Source organism: Melozone crissalis, unplaced genomic scaffold, assembly GCF_028551555.1.
Source record: "Melozone crissalis strain CALT ecotype California unplaced genomic scaffold, PUWL_Pcris_2 ptg000056l_1, whole genome shotgun sequence".
In the NCBI taxonomy this organism is placed as follows: Eukaryota; Metazoa; Chordata; class Aves; order Passeriformes; family Passerellidae; genus Melozone; species Melozone crissalis.
The window spans coordinates 10,160,505-10,180,920 of record NW_026535834.1 but is presented as its reverse complement, the minus strand read 5'-3'; the positions used below and the strand labels follow the sequence as shown (position 1 = coordinate 10,180,920).

Sequence of the window (20,416 nt, the reverse complement as noted above, 5' to 3'; positions counted from 1 at the left end):
ATAAGGTACAATTTCCATGAAGAAAAAATCCCACGGTACAAAATTCCTCCTGTTTTCATTTAAAAATGAGAAGCTGATGGATTCTATTTTTAGCCAGGGAGCAGGGATGGAGCAGGGAGCTGAGCGGGACATGGAATGTCAAATTCCTTCAAAAATGGAAAGCAGAAAATAGGGAAATGGGAAATGTGAGATTCCCCCTGCATTGTTCCAAAAGAAAAATGTGGGAAATGTTCATTATCCGGTGTCCCAATAAATCTAAACAACTTTAATATTGGCACAGCCTTAGGAAGATATGGAATTATTTTTAACAATATCAGTGGATAAACTGCTTAGGAATGTCTAGGGAAAATATGGAAGTTTGAAAAAATGTATGTACAAAACTAGGAAAAAAATAAATCCATATAAAAATACAGCTGAGCAGGGAAGAAAGGCAACAGTCCTTGAAATTTTGAAGAGATTTTGGGAATGTTGGGATTTAAATGATTTCCATGGACAACCAATCCCATGGAAATGATGGGATTAAAATGAAGCCCATTGCAAGGCCAAGCCTTGGAAAAGCTGACCCTAAAGATCAAATTCCTGCTTTAGGAGTTTTCTTTGGAATTGGGAAGGGCCTGGGAAGGCACAGCCTTTAGGAAGACATGGACACGGATAAACTGTCCAGGAATGTCTAGGAAAAATGAGGAAATTTGAGAAAATGAATGCATAGAACTGGGAAAAAAAGAAATCCACCAAAAAGATACAGCTGAGCAGGAAAGAAAAGAAGCAGTCCTTGAAATTGTGGAGAGATTTTGGGAATATTGGGATTTAAATTATTTCTATGGACAAACAATCCCATGGAAATGATGAGATTAAAATTAAGCCTTGGAAAGGCTGCTCCTAAGGATCAAATTCCTGCTTTAGGAGGTTTTTCTGGAATAGGGAAGGGCCTGATCCAGGCTGCTAAAGGCATTGAGTTCTGGAAGCATGGAGCAGCTTCATCCCAGCATTCCCTCCTTAGCTCCAGGTTGAACTTGGGCTGAACTCCCGATGGAATTCTGGATGCTGTCCCCAGCTCGCAGAGGTTTATAAAAAATGTACGTATTTTCCTCACTGGTTGGGATAATTAGTCTAATTATGTCTAATTGCATAATTATCGTAAATACAGCAAATTTAATCTCGTGCTCAGGCTGAGCAATTCCAATGAGTGACGAGGAGGATGAGAACTGTCAGGGAAAAAATCTCCATCGAGATTTGGGATTTGGGAAGTTCATTTTCCCAACACTTTTGTGGATAAGGATGGGCAGGTTTGCTCTGTTTTTCTCCCCATGGGTGCTGGAACAAGTGGCTGATGCTTCTTGATTGACTGGAAAAATCTGAAGATATTTAAGGAATTTGTTTGGATTTGCCCAGTTATCCAAGTGTCTCCTGTGATTTAATTGCTGACTGGATTTTGGGATCATCCCAGAGTATGGGCAAAAAGGGAAAGAGGAGGGATTCTGCCCCTCTGCCCCACTCAGGTGAGACCCCACCTGCAGAGCTGCTCCAGCTCTGGGGACAGAACAGGACATGGACATGCTAGAGTGATCCGGAAGAATCCATGGAGCTGCTCCAATGGCTGGTGCCCTTCTGGAACCGGGCTGGGAGAGCTGAAAATGTTCCCCTGGAGAGGAGAAGGCTCCAGGGAGAGCTCAGAGCCCCTGGCAGGGCCTGAAGGGGCTCCAGGAGAGCTGGAGAGGGACTGGGGACAAGGGATGGAGGGACAGGACACAGGGAATGGCTCCCAGTGCCAGAGGGCAGGGATGGGTGGGAGATTGGGAATTGGGAATTGCTGGCTGGGCTGGGATTGCCAGAGCAGCTGTGGCTGATCCCTGGCAGTGCCCAAGGCCAGGTTGGACAGGGTTGGGATTCCTGGGTTGGAAAGGGATGAGCTTTATGGTCCCTTCCCACCCAAAGCATTCCAGGATTCTGTGTTTACCAGAATAATAAAAACATCATAATAAAACCTCTTTTTAGAGGGTAAAAAACCTGAGAAATTTTTTTTCTCTTTCCATTCCATTTCACTTTCAGATTAAAATTCAACTTCAGAACCCTCAAGAAAAACATTCCCTCTCAAAATTCCCAAGTCCTGATCCTCTGAAGCCAAATCCCCTCTGTCCCTCTTCCCATCAGCTCTCCCTGTTTCCATCCCTACCATGAAATGAACTAATTAAGCAGAAGATGTTGATGACTCTTGAACCTTTAATTACATCTTTTCCTCTCATAAACACAGAGCAGATCTTGCCTGCACGGATCCAGGCCATGCTAATTCCAGCTGCCCTCCAATAACTGGAGAAAGGTTATGGATAAGATTGGAATATCACCAGGACAATCTGATTTATTCGTTAATTAAACCCACAGCGAGATTTTAGGAAGTATGATCTTAATAACCTAAAAAAAATAATCTAATTTCATGAGACACATTTTAGTAGATGAATTCTTAGATTTTAGCGAAGGCAATCCTCAGCATTTCCATTATGAAATATAAAATAAAAAAAAAAATCCGCTTTCCCTTTTTAATTAAAACATTTCGAAACTCCAGTTTACACTCGAGTCCAAGCAACCAAGCAAAACCCCAGATTTGCTAAACTGAGTCCGTTCATGTTAAATTAAATATAATCTTATTACATTTAGGACACCAATAACTTGGCTCTGTGATTTAATTCCCATCTCTGCAAGGTTCCGGGCTCCACATTTCTCCGGAAAACACGGAGCTGTTGGAGCAATATAAAGCTGTCAAGTACAATAAAAAGCCACAAATGAAGGTGCTCTCAAATCATTAACTGAAAATTATTTATGAAAGTCGCAGTTGCTTTCTGCTCTGAACACCAAATTACCAAGCAGTTTTCACCTCTGTCTTTCCTTGTTATTCCTTCAGATTTTCCAAACCAATTTTCCCCCTCTTTTTTCCCCTTTTTCTTTTTAGTTTTTTTTCTTCAAACACCATCCCACACTTTTGGCCACAGACAATGGGATTTGCCACCTTTTTTCATCCTGCCTCGGTGCAAATGTGTGCATGATAAATTAATCTCAGCTTATCTGACAGAGCCAGGATTCCTTCGGGGCTGGGAATGGGAGCAGGAGCACTTTGGAAAAGGTTTTATTTCGTTTTTTGACACCTCATTTTTAAGGGGGGGAATTGTGAAATGAAACCTTATATTTAAAGATAAGAGAGGCAGGAAAAAAGCAGTATAAAAACCGACATGGGGAGCTCCCATAGAGTCGGGAATCATGGAATTTTTAAGGTTGGAAAAGCCCTCCAAGAACATTAACTCCAACCAACAACCACTGCCATGTTCTCCATGAATCCATGTCCTCAAGTGCCACATCCACACTTGATTTTTGAATACTTCCAGGGATGGAGACTCCACCCCTCTCCTGGGCAGCCTGCACCTCTTCCATAAAGAAATTTTTCCTAAAATTTAATCTGCCTGAAGAGATTTTTAAGGTTGTAATTTAGGCTGAGTGTGGAATTGCTGAGTTGCATCAGGAAGGATGAGGAAATGGGAATCGGAAGTTTGGGCTTGCAGGATCCAATAAAAATTCCTTTAAAAGGCCTCCTGTCGATATCACTCCCCCATCATTTAATAATTCACATTTTTACAAAATCTAAATATATTTTATGCCAGCAAATCTATTAACAACACCAGGAGCATTTGGGTGGGGCGTCACCATCTGGAGGCCATCCCCAGTCCCCACCCCACAAACCCAGCAGGCAGATCCCATTACAAAGCCTCAAGATGGGAAAAAAAATTCCCGTTTTTTAGTCCTACCTGGGTAAAGAAGGGCTCGTAGATCTCCACTCCCTTGTCGGAGCCCTGCAGCAGCACCTCCTGGCCGCGGCGCCAGCTGTAGCGCACGGGCGGGTTGGAGTTGGCCACGCACCTGAGGAACACGGTCTTCTCATAATAAAACTGCTCCTTGGCTTCCCCGATGCTCTGGTGGACTGTGACTATGGGATCATCCAAATCTGGGGAAAAAACAGGCAGGAAAAAGCAAGTTTAAGCCAGGCTTTAGTCGACTCCATGACAGCGCGGCACCGGGAATTTCCCGCAACGCCTCATAACTAGCCATGGGTAAAAGAGAGACAAAACAGCATGAAAAGCCCCAGATTTTAGGAATTTTGCAGCAAAAGTCAGGTTTAGGATTTATTTCCTTCTCCCCAACTGGATTTCCTTCAAAACTCACATTTTTAGGCAGAACAACGCAGCCAATCTCATGCAAATGTCAATCATATTTCTATTATAGTGCGATGATTACTGCGGTTTCGTCTGGTTCGCAGCTTTACTCCTTGTTTCTTCTAACTCTTTTCCACAAAATTATAAAGCTTTGGCAATAAATAGACAGACTGATTTGCATCCAAATGGCAGGATCCAGGAGTCCATGGATCATGTGCACGCAGCTGTTTGCTTTTAAAGCTGCAATTTAAGGCAGCAATTTAATGCAGATTCCCTGCTTTTAGTTACAGGCATTTAACTTCCAGCAGGTAAATTCATCCCGGGCTTTGGAACACATTTCTCTTGATTAAAATACAGATATCGGATAATTACTCCCACTGCAGCAGCTCCAAGAAAATGAGATGCCCACAACGAGGAATTGGCTTCCACAAGGAATAAAAACACAATAGCCCTTGGAATATGAGGATATCAAAGTAATTAATTTGGGCTTTATCCCACCAGAAAAAAAAAAAAGATTCCTGATCTGGGGTTTTTCTGAGCTTTGTCTGGAGGGACAATTTTTGTTTAGGAAGGAAAGAAATGAAACAAGGAAAAACAAGGAAAGCAAGGAATGTTTTTGCTAAGTACTGGTTAAAAACACACAACTTCCAAATGGCCACTCTCACAGCCAGGAATTCCTTCCTAATATCCCATCAGTCCTGGCTCCCTCCCAGTGGAAAGTTATTCCCCCTTCTGCTGTCCTCCCATCCCTGGAAGCCAACAGTTTCAGTGGGAAGAACCTTGAAGTCCATCCCATCCCACCCCTGTTATGGCAGGGACACCTCCCACTGTCCCAGGCTGCTCCAAGCCCCAATGTCCAACCTCCCCTTGGATTCTTCCAGGGATGCAGGGGCAGCCACAGCTGCTCTGGCAATTCCAGCCCAGCCAGGAATTCCCAATTCCCAATCTCCCATCCATCCCTGCCCTCTGGCACTGGGAGCCACTCCCTGGCTCCTGTCCCTCCATCCCTTGTCCCCAGCCCCTCTCCAGCTCTCCTGGAGCCCCTTTAGGTACCCTCAGCTCTCCCTGGATTCTTCTCCTTTCCAAGGGAACATTCCCCGCTCTCCCAGCCTGGCTCCAGAGCAGCTCCAGCCGTTGGAGCATCTCTGTGATCTCCTCTCCAACAATTCCATGGTTGTTTGTGTGCTGGAATCCTGGACTCAGCATTCCAGGTGCGCCCTCCAAGCAGACAGGAACACAACATTCCATGTGCAGCTCAGCCTTGGCTGCAGCCATTCCAGAACCTCCCAGGACTGCTTGTTCCTAAAAATTCCTTAAAACCCTTTGGGTAGGGGTTTATTATTCCTTTATCCTAGATTTAACCCTATATTTGCAAAGTCTGGTGTGAGTAATTATCAAAATATTGGTTCATCAGGTTTATTTGAGGTCAAATTTCTATGAAATGGAGAACAAGGTTCTCAAATCTTCACGTGACCAAAAGGAACCAGTCAAAGGCACCCTCAAATCCCTCTGCTAAGGTGGAGAATCCTGGAATCATTGAGGTTGGAAAAGCCCCCTGAGATCACCAAATTCAACCATCAACCACCACCATGTTCACCACTAAACCACGGACTCATGAGCCATCTCCACAACTGACTGAACATTTCCAGTGGTGCTGACTCCATCCCTTCCCTGAGCAGCCTCTTCCAAAGCTTGACAAACCACGGAATTCTTAAGGAAGAATATTGTTAATAAAATAAATAGATTAAAACACATGAAAATTCCATGTTGAAAAGCAATTTCCAGAAAAAAATGCCAAGCCTAAAAAATTCATCTTAAGACTAAAAGTTCATCTTGAGCTGCTCCATTTCTATTTGCATAAGAAGACCGAAGCTGGAGAGTCTCTTGATTAATTGGAAACAAAACTCTTCCAAAATTCCCAACAATTCCAGCAATAATACCTCATAATGGGGCACAGGTTTTTAATAAATGTTACCTTCATCCCCCCCCTTCCAAAACATTTAATTTAAGATCACAGAAGAAAATTATGGATCTGCTGCTCCAAATTAGGATGGCATTTCCTAATGAGATTTCAGTTTTGTTCAAAAGGTTATTTGAAATCACGGCAGTGCTTGAAAAGGGTTGAGAGTGCTCAGAAATTCTGGTTTCTCTTCATGAGGTTGAAAGTAAAAAGGAGAAAATCAACTTGCTGCAATTTTTGGGGTCGAACTCCTGAGTTGTGATGGAGAACAGAACGTTTCCCACATTAATTCCCAGGTTATCCCTATTAAAGCACATCCCTGGACGGCAAACAAGGAGCCCTGAGTTCCATCACCGAGCCCAGGGATGTTCTTCCAATCTCTGACCCTCAGATGAGGGTGAATCCTTGGATAAAAGACCTGAGGCATCCAAATCTGGGCTCAGTTTCATTTTCATGGAGTTACTCAAGACAAGGCACAGGAAATCCCTTAATACCTGGAACCAGACCTAAATCCATGTCCACTCCTGGCTGCAAGAGAGCTGTTTCCAGGGAAAAATTCCTTCTCATCCAACCCATCCCTGTGAGACAAATTCCTGAGCACCCTGTCCAGCTCCAGACATGGAAAAACTGGAACAATGCAGGGAAGGCCCCCTGGAGGCCATCCAGATCCAGAGAGAGCTGGGTTTGGCCAACCTGGAGATGGCTGGATGAAGGGAAAATCCAATTTCTGTCTTCAAATACCAACTCCTGGAGAAGACGAAGACAAAGGAGAAGCCAGGATGAAGAGCAGATGGAATTTCTGTCTTCAGCTTGCTACCAGAAAGTTCTAGAGAAGATGAAAAGCTCTTCTTGGAGGTGCAGAAGAAAGGACCATGAGGTTCAGGCTGCACCAAGAGAAATTTCTCTGGGATATAAGGAAAACAAATTCTCTGTGCAATCGACCAAGTGTCCAGAGGGGCCATGGGATACTTGGAGGCATCCAAAGCTTGGCTGGACAGAGTCCTGAGGAATCTGACCTTGAAGGTGGCCCTGGTTTGAGCAGGGGCTTGGGACAAGAGGTCATTTTAGATAAGTGATTCCAAATCACCCCGTGATTCCAGGAGCTGTGATGCCATCACCAGCTTGTCCAATCTGCTGCCTTGGAACAGGTCCATGCTGGATCATGGAAACAGGGAATGGTTTGGGTTGGAAGGGATCTTAAATCCCAACCCATTCCAGACCCTTCCATGGGCAGGGACACCTTCCACTATCCCAGATGGCTCCACGTCCCATCCAATCTGGTCTAGGACATTTCCAGGGATCCAGGGGCAGCCACAGCTTCTCTGGGAACTCCATCCCAGCCCCTCCCCACCCTCACAGCCAGGAATTCCCAATTCCCAATCTCCCATCCATCCCTGCCCTCTGGCACTGGCAGCCATTCCCTGTGTCCTGTCCCTCCACCCCTTGTCCCCAGTCCCTCTCCAGCTAATCCCTTCCAAGCAAGCACTGAACTATGGCAAGGGATGGATTTTGACAGGAATATCAGGAAAGCTCCAAGAAATCCAAGTTGGGAATGGAACTGCAGCAAAGCCTCTGCCAAAGCATTTCATAATGGTCAATTAATGGAAAATTCCCACTGCAGAACCTGATGGAATTTTTTTTTCCAACAGCAGTACTGGAAAGATCCGGACAGCTGCAGCAAAGCCAAAACAGAAGCGCTACCAGGAGAGTGAAGTATGCTCCCAATTTTTGGGAGATTTCCCTGAACATTCCCAGTGTTGGGAATGTGTGACTGGGTGGTTACATAAGGCTGGGCTTTGCTCAGGCCATGTGAGGGCTGGAAAAGAGAAAAAGCAGGGAAAATGTGGTGTTGGGACAAAGGATTCTACAGGGATATTGCAGGGAAACTCCAAAATTCCCTGCCTTTAGCCAGGTAGTTTAAAGCCACCTGATCCTGGTGCTCATGGAAGTTCTCCAGAATTCCAACTTCAATTCTGATTGAATCGGCACTAATTACTTTTCAATTTTCTAAACAGAATTTAAAACCCCTCTTTTTAATGCTGGGGGTGGCTGGGGGTGGTGATTCTTTCCCAGCATCATGGGAATATCCAGAGGCTTGGAAAGCAGGGAGAGAAGGGAAGAGCTTGAAATAGTCACCCAGAGAAGCCCCTAGATCCCTGGCAGTGCCCAAGGCCAGGCTGGAGGAGACTTGGAGCAGCCTGGGACAGTGGGAGTGTCCCTGCCATGGCAAGGATGGGATTGGATGGGATTTAAGGTCCCTTCCATCCCAAACCATTCCAGACACTATAATTTCAAATACCACGCAAAAACAAACCTATGAAAATTTAACATTGGGAAACTCCACAAGATGAATCTCCTCACTGTTTTACAAGAAAAGGAAAAAGTATCCCAAAATATTCTGTTTGGGTTGATGAAATTATGAGGAGTCACCAGATGAATCAATCTTTAAATCAAGCTGAAGTCATGGGTTCTGTTATGCAGTTAAAGTCTCTTAATCAACCTGAAAATAATTAGGGAAAGATGTTTCCCACAGAGGTTTATGCCACCATCAGGTTCAATTTCTCAGTCTTTAAACTCTGAATTGAACCAAGCACTCCCCAAAACCCAGATGGGCCAGGCACGGTAAACACCGGATTGGAAGAATTCCCCTCACACATCCCTGAGCTCTTGAACAAATGGAAAACTCATCCTAAGCTGATCAAAACGGGGCTAATCCAAACTCCCTGGGAATTGCATCATCGTGCTGGAGTGGAGGTGCACAGAAGTGCGGCAGACACTGTTCAAATCCTCGTTGTGCAGAATTCCAAAAGCTGCCTGGGAGAGGGAAACGGGGATCACGATCCCCTCCTGACCTGAGCTCCGGGAGCGTCACAAAGAGGAGCAGCTTGGCAGGATCCAGGCTGGATTTGCTGGATCATCTCCTCCCAGCTGCTGGGCCTGCAGTTTGCTGATTTCATTTGTTAATTAGCTGCCTTTGTCTTCAGATGTTGGGAGCAGGCGGGATAAGAATAAAACACATCTGGGGAAGGGATGGGAACGGCTTCATCCCGGCGGGCAGAGCGGAGACAGCGGTGACACATCGCTGAGCAGGAGCTGTTCAGCTCCTGAGTTATCCCCAAATGTGAAAGCCATGCTGTTTCCATGTTATTTTTCCTCTGGGAGTTATTCAGCTCCTAAACTGTCCTTAAATGTGGAAGTCCTCTGTTTTCCAAGCTGTTTTCACCACTTGACCCAGCACAAGTTTTCAAACACAGAATCATTGAGGTGAAAAGAATTTAGGATCATTGAGTCCAAGCTGTGCCCAATGCCCATCTTGTTCCCAGCCCTGAGCTCTGAGTGCCAAGGCCACCACTGCCCTGTGTCCCCAGGTGCCACATCCACATGGATTTGAAATCCCTCCAGGGTTGGGGACTCCACCCTGTACCTGTGCCAGGGCTAGGGAACACTTTTAGGGGAAGAAATTTTCCCAAATATCCAATCTAAACCTCACAGAATCCCTGAGGCTGGAAAAGAGCTCCAAGATCAGAGTCCCAGCTGTGCCCAATGCCCACCCTGTCCCCAGCCCAGAGCTCTCAGTGCCACCTCCAGGGATGGGCACTGCAAACCTCCCTCCCAGCTGTGCCAGGGCTGGGGAACCCTTTCCATGAAGGAATTTTCCCAGTATCTAACCTGGGCCTCCCTGGGTGACACTTGAGGTCATTTCCACTGATCCTGGAGGTTTTTACATGGAAAATGGGAACCTGACCCCCCTGGCTGTGCCCTCCTGGCAGGAGCTGTGCAGAGCCACAAGGGCCCCTGAGCCTCCTTTGCTCCAGGCTGAGCCCCTGCCCAGCTCCTCAGGGATTCTGCAGCCCCTGCCCAGCTCCTCAGGGATTCTGCAGCCCCTGCCCAGCTCCCTCAGGGATTCTGCAGCCCCTTCCCACCTCCCTCAGCCTCTCCTGGTGCTCCAGACCCTTCCTCAGATGCTCCTCATAAGAATTATTCTCAATAATTCACAGAATTCTAGAAGGGTTTGGGTTAGAAGGAAGGAACTTAAAGCCCATCCAGTGCCACCCTTGGCATGGGCAGGGACCCCTTCTGCTATGCCAGGATGCTCCAAATTCGATCCAACCTGGCCTGGAACACTTCCAGGGATGAAGTAGTCACAGTTTCTCCATCAAGGCAGCTTTGAAATGCTTTGTGTGGGATATAAACCTCAAAAATCCAATTAATTTCTCTATTTCTTGCATCCTACAGAAAGGAAAACGAGCTCTCCCGCTCTCCAACCCTTCACGTGTCCAGTGTGGACACACAACAGCTCTAACCAAGCTGGAAGGACGGGAATCAAGTTATTCCCAGCTCTCTGTGAGCTATTTTCCCCTCTCCAAGCCTTTCAAAGAGATTTATTCTGCATCTGCAGTGCTGCATGTGCAGAACAGCCCCGGCACTGAGAACAAGCAGCATTTCCAGCTGCTGGAAGGAAGCAAGCGTTCCCTCCCTGTTCCCACGATGGAGAGCGTGACCCTGGGAGCCCCCTGAGGAGCTGCCATCGATTTCCAATGGAATTTCGGGAGGATCAGAGCCCTGCCAGGAGCCTGTTAACACACTCCAACACAAAAGGACAAAGCAAATGACTTCAGTGTCAACAATCCCCACACAGCTCCAGCCTCTGATGCTTTCTCGAGGGTTCAGGCTACAACAAAATTCCAAAAGGAAAAATATAATGAGCTCTCGGGGATGGGGTTTTATGGAGAAAATGTTTTCTCCCCTCTTTTAATGAGGTTATAAATACACCTGGTTGGAAATATGAGCATGGCCTGGTGACACCAGGGGGAGGGCATGGTGGGAAGCAGCACTCCAGGAGGGTTTCCCTGCTCCAAGGACACCAATCAGAGCCAATTCCCATCGTTTCTGAGGCTGTATTAGCACTGGAATCACCAGGGAGCAGGCAGAACAAAGAACAACATCCAGGAAAATGCTCGACCTCCATAGGGATGGGAGGAGCCCTGAGGAGAAGGATTGGGAATGTTGGGGGATCAGAGGCTCGACATGACCTGGAATTGTGCCCTGGGCTGATCCCTCACCATGGGATTCTGCCCCTCTGCCCCTCTCAGGTGAGACCCCACCTGCAGAGCTGCTCCAACCCTGGATCCAACAGCAGGAGGATGTGGGGTTGCTGGAGAGATCCAGAGGAACCCATGGAGCTGCTCCAAGGGCTGGAGCTGCTCTGGAGCCAGGCTGGGAGAGCTGGGAATGTTCCCTGGAGAGGAGAAGGCTCCAGGGAGAGCTCAGAGCCCCTGGCAGGGCCTGAAGGGGCTCCAGGAGAGCTGCAGAGGGACTGGGGACAAGGCATGGAGGGACAGGAGCCAGGGAATGGCTGCCAGTGCCAGAGGGCAGGGATGGATGGGAGATTGGGAATTGCTGGCTGGGCTGGAATTGCCAGAGCAGCTGTGGCTGCCCTGGATCCCTGGCAGTGCCCAAGGCCAGGCTGGACATTGGGGCGCCCTGGGACAGTGGGAGGTGTCCCTGCCATGGCAGGGGTGGCTCTGGGTGGGGTTTAAGTCTCATTCCAACCCAAACCATTCCATGATTCTTTGGGCATATGCACAGATGGAAAAGGATCATTGGGTTTCCCCAGTCAATGGATTCTCCCAATCACCAGGAGTCAGAAACTCACACAGAACGAGGCACATCCATGAATTCTCAGCACTGGGGAATGGCCTGAAACTGCCCCAGGCATGGCCTGAAACATTGGAAAAGTCTGGAATAATGGGAATTTCTGGGATTACTGTGCAGGAAGGATTTCATTTACTCCCACACTCAGAATCAGTGATTCGAGTACAGGATCTTAACCTGGTCTTGTGTTTTTAAGCAACATTAAATAATTAAAGGGCAACAAAAATGTATTAATTAAAGGGCAAGTAAAAAAAAAAAATTAAAGGGCAAAGGAAAGTCCAACAGGAAACTCTTCCACACTGGAAAATTAGCTCAGGATCTGAGTTTGCTTGAGAAGATGTTGCAAGCACAAAACATTGAATTTCTCCAAAGAGAACACTTAATAATTATAATTTTGAATAAAATTGCAAAGTTAAAAAAAATTAAAGCAAAATTTTAAAAGTAAAAAATAAGTTTAAATTTATTTAAAATTAAATAATTTTATTTAAAAGTAAATTGTAAATGAAAATAAAATTAATTATAAAGAAGTGATATGTATAATATATAGATTATTATTGGCTGTAAGCACCACATGAGGGAAATCAGTACAGAAAAGCTCTTTGGGCTCCAGGGAATATAAATATAAGAAATAAAAATAGCTGAAAATGGAAGGAAACCCAGTTCAGTTTGGGGAAGAACCAGACTGATTTTTTTTTTTAGAAAATGAAGCAGCTGAACAGAAAAACTTGGGCAGAGAGAGGATTCCTCAAAGCTCCATGATCAGATGGTTTTGAGGGAAAAAAAAAAGTCATTAAATTGATTTTTAATAGAGCAGCAAAGGAAAAATCAACTCTAAGAAGCAGTCAGAGCTGTGAGACAAAAGAGGTCAAACTAAACCTGTGGTGTGGTCAATTCCAAGATGAAATTCTGTGGAAAAATGCAATCAGAGCTGATTAAAAAATTCCAGATGATTATCATTAAATCAAGCACACTCGAATCAAGACATGGAGTCATTGAAAGCATTTTTAATCCCACTTCCCTCAGGCTGTTCCAGAGTTCACTTTGGATCCCCACCGTGCTGGAAAATTCATCTGGACCAGGAGCACCCACCAGAAAAATGTGGAATAAACAAGATTGAATCCCACTCTGACACTGCAGGGACTGAGGTTTTCTAACAGTAATTTTGGGTTATTAATTCCCTCTGTACCTGCATCATTTTTCCATAAACAAAGCAGGAAAAATGGATTTCCCAAGCCAGGAAAAACAGGCGTTGATGCCAAAGGCCACCTGACGTGCTCGACGTGGAATAATTGTTACAAATTGGGAGTATTAACATCTTAAGTCAGTAATTATTGGTTTCATAATCCCAAACCTAATTAATGCTCGTTCCTCCACTTCTTAAATGACAGAAACTTAATTTTGTGGAATTAATGAACAACAAACTGGGTTAGGAAAGTCTGGTTTTAGAGCACATCCATCTCTACTTAGAGAAATTTTTTCCAGAGGCTCCATAAGAGGTTTAAATAAATCCCTGTTAAAAGAGAAATTCGGAATTAATTGAGTGTAAATAACGAGGAGGGGCTCCTGGTGAGACCCCACTGCTCTCTCCATGCCCTATTCTGGATTTTAAATGGTCTAAAAGGGAAATAAATGAATAGAGAAATAAATAGTTGATAATTTCTTCATTTATAATAAACAAGGGAGTGCAGAGCAGGTGGTGGAGATGATCCAAGGGTTTCAGCACTTATCCTATGATGAAAGCTTGGGAGAATTGGGATTATTCACATGGAGAAGGCTCCAGGGAGAGCTCAGAGCCCCTGGCAGGGCCTGAAGGGGCTCCAGGAGAGCTGGAGAGGGACTGGGGACAAGGCATGGAGGGACAGGAGCCAGGGAATGGCTCCCAGTGCCAGAGGGCAGGGATGGGTGGGAGATTGGGAATTGGGAATTGCTGGCTGGGCTGGAATTGCCAGAGCAGCTGTGGCTGCCCCTGGACCCCTGGCAGTGCCCAAGGCCAGGCTGGACATTGGGGCACCCTGGGACAGTGGGAGGTGTCCCTGCCCATGGAAGGGTCTGGAATGGGTGGGATTTAAGGTCCCTTCCACGCAAACCATTTCGGAGTTCTGGGAGTGAACCCAAAGCAAATTTGACAGTCTGGAGTCCAGAGGAGGCTCCAGGATGATCCAAGGGCTGGAGCAGCTCTGCTGGCAGGGCTCGGAATGTTCACCTGGAGAAGAGAAGGTTCTGAGGAGACCCCAGAGCCCCTTCCAGAGCCTAAAGCAATCCAAATCCTTTGTATTCCTCACCACAATCCCAATCTTTCCAATTTTTTCCTGCAACCAAATCCTTCACATTTTCACTGAAATTCAAATATTTCTTATTTTTCACCACAATCCAAACCCTTCACATTTTTTCCTTGCAATCCATATCCTTCAGACTTTTCTCTGGAACCCACATCCTTTACATTTTCACTGTAACCCCAGCCCTTCACATTCTTCACCACAATCCAAGTCTTTCACATTTTTCCCTACAATCCCAATCCTTCACATTCTTCACCATAATCTCAATCCTTCACATTTTTCCCCTCCAGTCCCAATCCTTCACATTTTTCATTCTAATCCCAGCCCTTCACATTTCCTTTGCAATCCAAATCCATCACATTTTTCACTCCAATCCCAATCCTTCACATTTTTCACTATAATCCTAATGCCTCATATTTTTCACCACAATCCAAATCCTTCACATTTCCCTGCAATCCCAACCCCCCACATTTTTCATTGTAATCCCAATCTATATTTTCACTCCAATCCCAATCTTTAACATTCTTCACCACAATCCCAATCTGTATTTTTCACTCCAGTCCCAAACCCTCACATTTTTCACTCCAATCCCAGTCTTTCACATTTTCCTTGCAATCCAAATCCATCACATTTTTCATCACAATCCCAACCTTTCACATTTTTCACTCCAATCCCAATCCTTCTCATCCTTCACCACAATTCCAATCCTTCACTTTTTTCACTCCAATCCAATCCTTCACATTTCCCTTGCAGTCCAAATCCATCACATTTTTCACCACAATCCCAATCCTTCACATTTTTTCCTGCCATCCCAATCCTTCACATCTCCCTTGCAATCCCAGTCCTTCACATCCCTCACCACAATCTCAAACTCTCACATTTTTCCCGGCAATCCCAACCCTCCACATTCTTCCAACCATAAAAACTCCGCGAACCCGCGGCATCCACCATTAAAATTGGGATTCCCGAGGAGCTGAATGTTTCTTGGGAACAGCAGATATTTTAAGGCATTCCTAAAGGAGCAAAGGCAGAATTCCAAGGATTTACTCACAGTACACGTCCACTCGGATGGATTTGATGGCCGGGGAGCCCAGGCCGTTCTCAGCCTTGCAGTAGTAGCGGCCTCCCTGGTGTCTCTGGATGTTGGAAATCCTCAGGGTTTCGTTGAAGACACTGGAATCTTGGAATCTGTCAGAGGCACTTCCTGCTGTTTTGGTCCACCTGATCTGAGCAAGCACCAAAAATCAGGATTACCTTTAGGCCTGGAAAATGGGCACAGTCTTAAAGTCAGCACCAAAATCCAGAATTACTTCAGGTCTGGAAAATGGGCACGGTCTAAACCTCAGCATTGAAATCCAGGATAACTTTAGGTCTTGAAAATGGGCACAGTCTAAAACTTGGCTCCAAAACCTGGAATAACTTTAGGTCTGGAAAGTGGGCAGAGTCTAAACCTCAGCACCAAAACCCAGGATTACCTTTATGTCTGGAAAGTGGGCGCAGTCATAAACTCAGCACCAAAACCCAGGATTACCTTTAGGTCTGGAAAATGGGCAGAGTGTAAAACTCAGCACTGAAATCCAGGATTACTTTAGGTCTGGAAAATGGGCAGAGTCTAAAATTCAGCACCAAACCACAAGATTTGTGTGAATGGTACCAGGATTTCACCTTGGATGATTCAAGGAAATTCCCAAGAAACTCAACAGTTCATGGAACAAGCGCTTCATCCAAGAGTCCCTGAGGAGCTGCATTTCATGGGATCATGAAACAGTTTGGGTTGGAGGAGTTTAAAGATCCTGTTCTAGGCCCTGCCATGGCAGGGACACCTCCCACTATCCCAGGTTTCCCCAAGCCTTGAACATTCCCAGGGATTTCTGATCCATGGGATTTGGGGCTGCCTGTGCTGGGTCTGGGAGGAGAAATTAATTCATATTTCCTTTTTTCCTTTTTTTCTGATGGTTTTCTTATTTTTGTAATCACAGAATCACAGAATGGTTTGGGTGGGAAGGGACCTTAAATCCCATCCAATTCTGACCCGGGAACACCTTCCACCATGCCAGGGTGCTCAAACCCCAGTTCTCCAGGAGAGTTGGAGAGGAACTGGGGACAAGGGATGGAGGGACAGGTCACAGGGAATGGATTTAGGCTGGAAAAGGGGAGATTCAGGTTGGATATTGGGAATTAGGAATTCCTGGCTGGGAGGTTCCAGAGCAGCTGTGGCTGCCCCTGCATCCCTGGAAGTGTCCAAGGCCAGGCTGGACATTGGGGCTTGGAGCAGCCTGGGACAGTGGGAGGTGGAATGGGATAGGGGCTGCAACGGGATGAGATTTAAGGTCCCTTCCAACCCAAACCATTCCAGGATTCTGTGATTCCCTGATCCAAGGGAATGTTCTCCCACTTCCAGAGGATAAATTGCCTTTATGGGCCAACTCGTGCCCTTGGGATTGCACATCCCAACACTTCCTTTTTCCCAGGGAAACACAATTTTTCCTGATCCAAGGAAAAGCCAGCAGTGACAGAAGCTGTGAACAGACAGGACATGAGCATCCACATTCCGTGCCAAGGATCCCAAGGAAATTGCTCTTTTCCAGCTCGGTTGTTGTAACACATTGCGAAAAGGAGATTTCCTTTTACTTTCCAGCAGAGGAAAACTTTGGAAAATAATGAAAAAAATCAGCTGCAAACCCACAAAGCTACAACTCCTATGGAAAAGTTTCAGGGTTTTTTTCACTTTATTCCCAAAGATTCCAGAGTAATTCTGAAACTGGAATCTGGGGATGCCTCCAAAAATAAATAAAATCAATTAAATAAAATCAAATTTAAAACTCCATTCTTTCACACTTGAATTCAGATTTTACACATTGGCATCCAAACTCTGGAAAATCAGGCAGGTATCCAAGAGGTGTGAATCCCAAAAATTTGGGATTTGGCTTTGGAATTGCAGAGGAAAGTTTCCTTACATTTCAAGGCTGAAAGTCCAAATATTACTGGAAAAAATAAAGGGATTTTAAGGATTTGCTAAATAATTTAAAAGGGTTTTAGTGAGTGGATCCTGAGGAAAAAAATATTTAATTCTTAGGTAGGTCAGTAAAACTTCAGGTAAAAAATTGTTAAAAATAATAAAGTGATAAAATTCCTTTATCCTGCTCAGTTTGATCAGTCTTTTTTAAATGGAAAAGCAGGATTTAGGGAAATACCCACAAATTCTTTCCCAAAAAACCTTGGAATAACCTGGCCAATGATTAATTGCAGCAATTAATCTTTGATTACTTTGGATTACTTTGATTCCAATGTTTTTCCTTATGACTTTCAGAAGTTTCCCTGCTTCCAAAAAATTAGCACTTTAATCCTGAATAATCCATAAACATTTTTTCTATCAATATCCCACTGAAGAATGATGGATTTTCCATCCTGCACAGCTGCAAAATGCCTTTTTCAGCATTAACTGGGAGCTGAGGTCAGAAACTTCACTGAGTTTTTCACAGGATTTTTGGAACCTTCCTGGTGGGAAATTCTGGACTGGCACCTACCTAAATTATCCCAGGAATTTGAGGAAACTATCTGAACAGCTCCAAATTTTGGATATTTTTGTTTATTTCTCCCTGCTTTTTTATTCAGCAAATTTAATAATTTTTTTTTAATTCACCTTCACAATAAAGATTAATAAATAATAAATAATTAAGGGCAGAAAGAAGCAGACAAATCTCCACTGGAATTCCTAATTATTCCTTTTTATGGAGGCTTTCCAATGCTACAATTCCATGTCACACCCCTGGAATCACAAACACATCCTAATAACTTCAATGCTTGGGAATCCCCTGGAATTCTTGCAAGGCAAATAAATACAACACATTTTGTCATTTTGAGCTTCTAAACCAGCACAAAATCTCAAGCCTGGGGATGAGAACTCAAAAAAATCCAAATCCAGACTCTTATTTCCCTTGTGGACCTGTCTAAATCCTATTTTTATTTTTTTTTCCCAGGGACAGAAGTTGCTGCTGTTGGTGCCATCCAGGTTCAGGAACTGATCAAATCCTCACATGTTTGGGAAAAAAAATAAAAGCTGGGGTTTAATTAAACCCACAGGATTTAGGAGCTGTTCCACAAGATAGAGCTGAAAACCAGGGAGGATGGGCACTGGGAGAGCTGGAAAGAAGGGATTTGGATCCAAGGATGAGGCAATTCCAGGAATTCCGGGCAGGAGTTGCCACCCAGGAGCCAAAATGGTTCAAAAATGCACCTCTGCTATGGAAACAGGATAACTGGGAGTGTTCCCCTGGAGAAGGGAAGGATTCAGGGGGACCTGAGTGCCCCTGGCAGGGCCTGAAGGGGCTCCAGGAGAGCTGCAGAGGGACTGGGGACAAGGGATGGAGGGACAGGAGCCAGGGAATGGCTCCCAGTGCCAGAGGGCAGGGATGGGTGGGAGATTGGGAATTGGGAATTGCTGGCTGGGCTGGAATTGCCAGAGCAGCTGTGGCTGCCCCTGGATCCCTGGCAGTGCCCAAGGCCAGGTTGGACACTGGGGCACCCTGGGACAGTGGGAGGTGTCCCTGCCATGGCAGGGGTGGTTTGGAATAAGATGGTTTTTAACACCCCTTCCAACCCATTCCAGAATTCCATGGAAAGAGCTGGGAATGGGGAGGTGATCCCAGTGCTCTCCAGTGTTCCCCAGTGCTCCATGGCGAGCACTGCTGCTCCATGTCCCAGCACTGCTCTGAATCCCCAGTGAGCTAAAAAATTCATTTTTGTTCCATAAACCAGAAAATAATCAGAGTAGGAATTTCCCATTCCCTCCCTCTAAAGCTTCTACAATTCCTTTGGATTAAAATCCAAGGAAAGGGCCCTCTCTGAGAGGTAGATGATGAAGACGTAGAATACCGTGGAAAGGTCTGAAAGAAACCTCCAGAACTCATTAAAATAACAAAAATTTCTTCAGGACAGTAAGGGATAAGCTCAGCAATGGCACAGTATCCCAGGAAAAATAAGGGAATAACCATCAACAGGTTTAAAACATCCAGAGGGGAGCAGAAATTGATCATGGATCAATTTCCAATATAAAAGGCAAAGTTAAGGAAGTAACAAAATGGATCAGGAATCACTTCCTGTTTGCTCAGCCCCAAATGTTCATGTAAAACTTCTTCATCCCATTCTGTTCCATCAAATCAGAGTCAGCACTTCCAAAGGATATTTCTGGGAATGCTGGAAGTTTCAGGATGGACCCAGGGACTGGAAATCTCCTCCTCAGCACCAGGATCAGCTCCATTAAAACATTCCCACCTTCAGGATTTCCACCACTCAACTGCCACCAATGCACCACCCTCAGTGTCCAAAGGGGCAAATCCCAATTTTTCCCTAAAAATCATTGAGCATTCCAAGTTTTCCCAGGAATTTGCCTCCCTGGACAACCTCTGAGGTCTCAGTTTACCCCATGCTGTTACCCCAACCAAGAGGTGATGCCTTCACCCCCTTGGGGAATGGGATCTTTGGAGGATGGAGATCTTTGGAGCTGCTCACTCCCACCCTAGCAGGACTGGGAAACCAGGAGCCTGCTGTTCCCGGTTCCCAGAGGGATTTGTTTCCCTCAAGAGTAAAAAGGCATCGAAATGTGTTTTTGTCATTAAATTTGAACACTGCAGTCTAAACAGAGAGGGGAAAATGCCTAACACTGATTTTTTTCCATTTCAAATTCACTCCTCGGAGCAGAATCGTGGTTCAAAGTGACAAAGCCATAGTGAAACCCAGGCAGCTCAAATTGAGACTTTTTTTTCCCTCTTAAAACAACAATTTCAGGTGTTGTTTCTGCTTTTCCTTCTTCCCATCTGCACTCATTTTATTCCCCCTGAAGGAGTAAAAAACAGGGAAGCAGCTTCACAGAGCGTTCCCAAAATGCTGTCAGGGATGACAACAACTCAACTGAGCTCCACACCAGGAAATGTTTCTTCTCTAGCCCTTCAGCAATAAAAATCTAGACTCCATTACTTGTGACAATCCTTAGAGGAGGGATTTTGGGACTGACATGAAGATTTAGGGCTGGGAAGTGCCATAAATAAAGGAACACAATAAAAACTCCAAACAAACTAAAAGGTAAAACAAAACCAACCAAGCCCTTCTTCAAAAACCCCAAATTGGTTTTCAGGAGATTCCTGTCCCTCATAATTTCACAGAATCATGAAAATTGGAAAAATCCTCCAAGATCATGAAGTCCAACATGGCACTGCCAAGGCCACAGTGCCCCATGTCCCCATATGCCACATCCACATGGATTTAAATCCTTCCAGGTTTGGGGACTCCACCCTGTACCTGTGCCAGGGCTGGGGAACCCTTTTACAAAA

The 20,416-nt window shown here is 45.2% G+C and overlaps 1 protein-coding gene across 1 annotated transcript in view; it reads right to left on the bottom strand.

Moving 5' to 3' along the window:
* Window positions 1-20,416, bottom strand: part of MDGA2 (MAM domain containing glycosylphosphatidylinositol anchor 2) — a 216,407-nt gene that overhangs the window by 115,071 nt on the left and 80,920 nt on the right. Inside the window, exons 3-4 of the mRNA XM_054286873.1 lie at window positions 15,139-15,313; window positions 3,792-3,988 (exon numbers count right to left, since the gene is read on the bottom strand). Of these exons, the coding sequence (XP_054142848.1) occupies window positions 3,792-3,988; window positions 15,139-15,313 (372 nt within the window). The remainder of the gene's footprint in view (window positions 1-3,791; window positions 3,989-15,138; window positions 15,314-20,416) is intronic.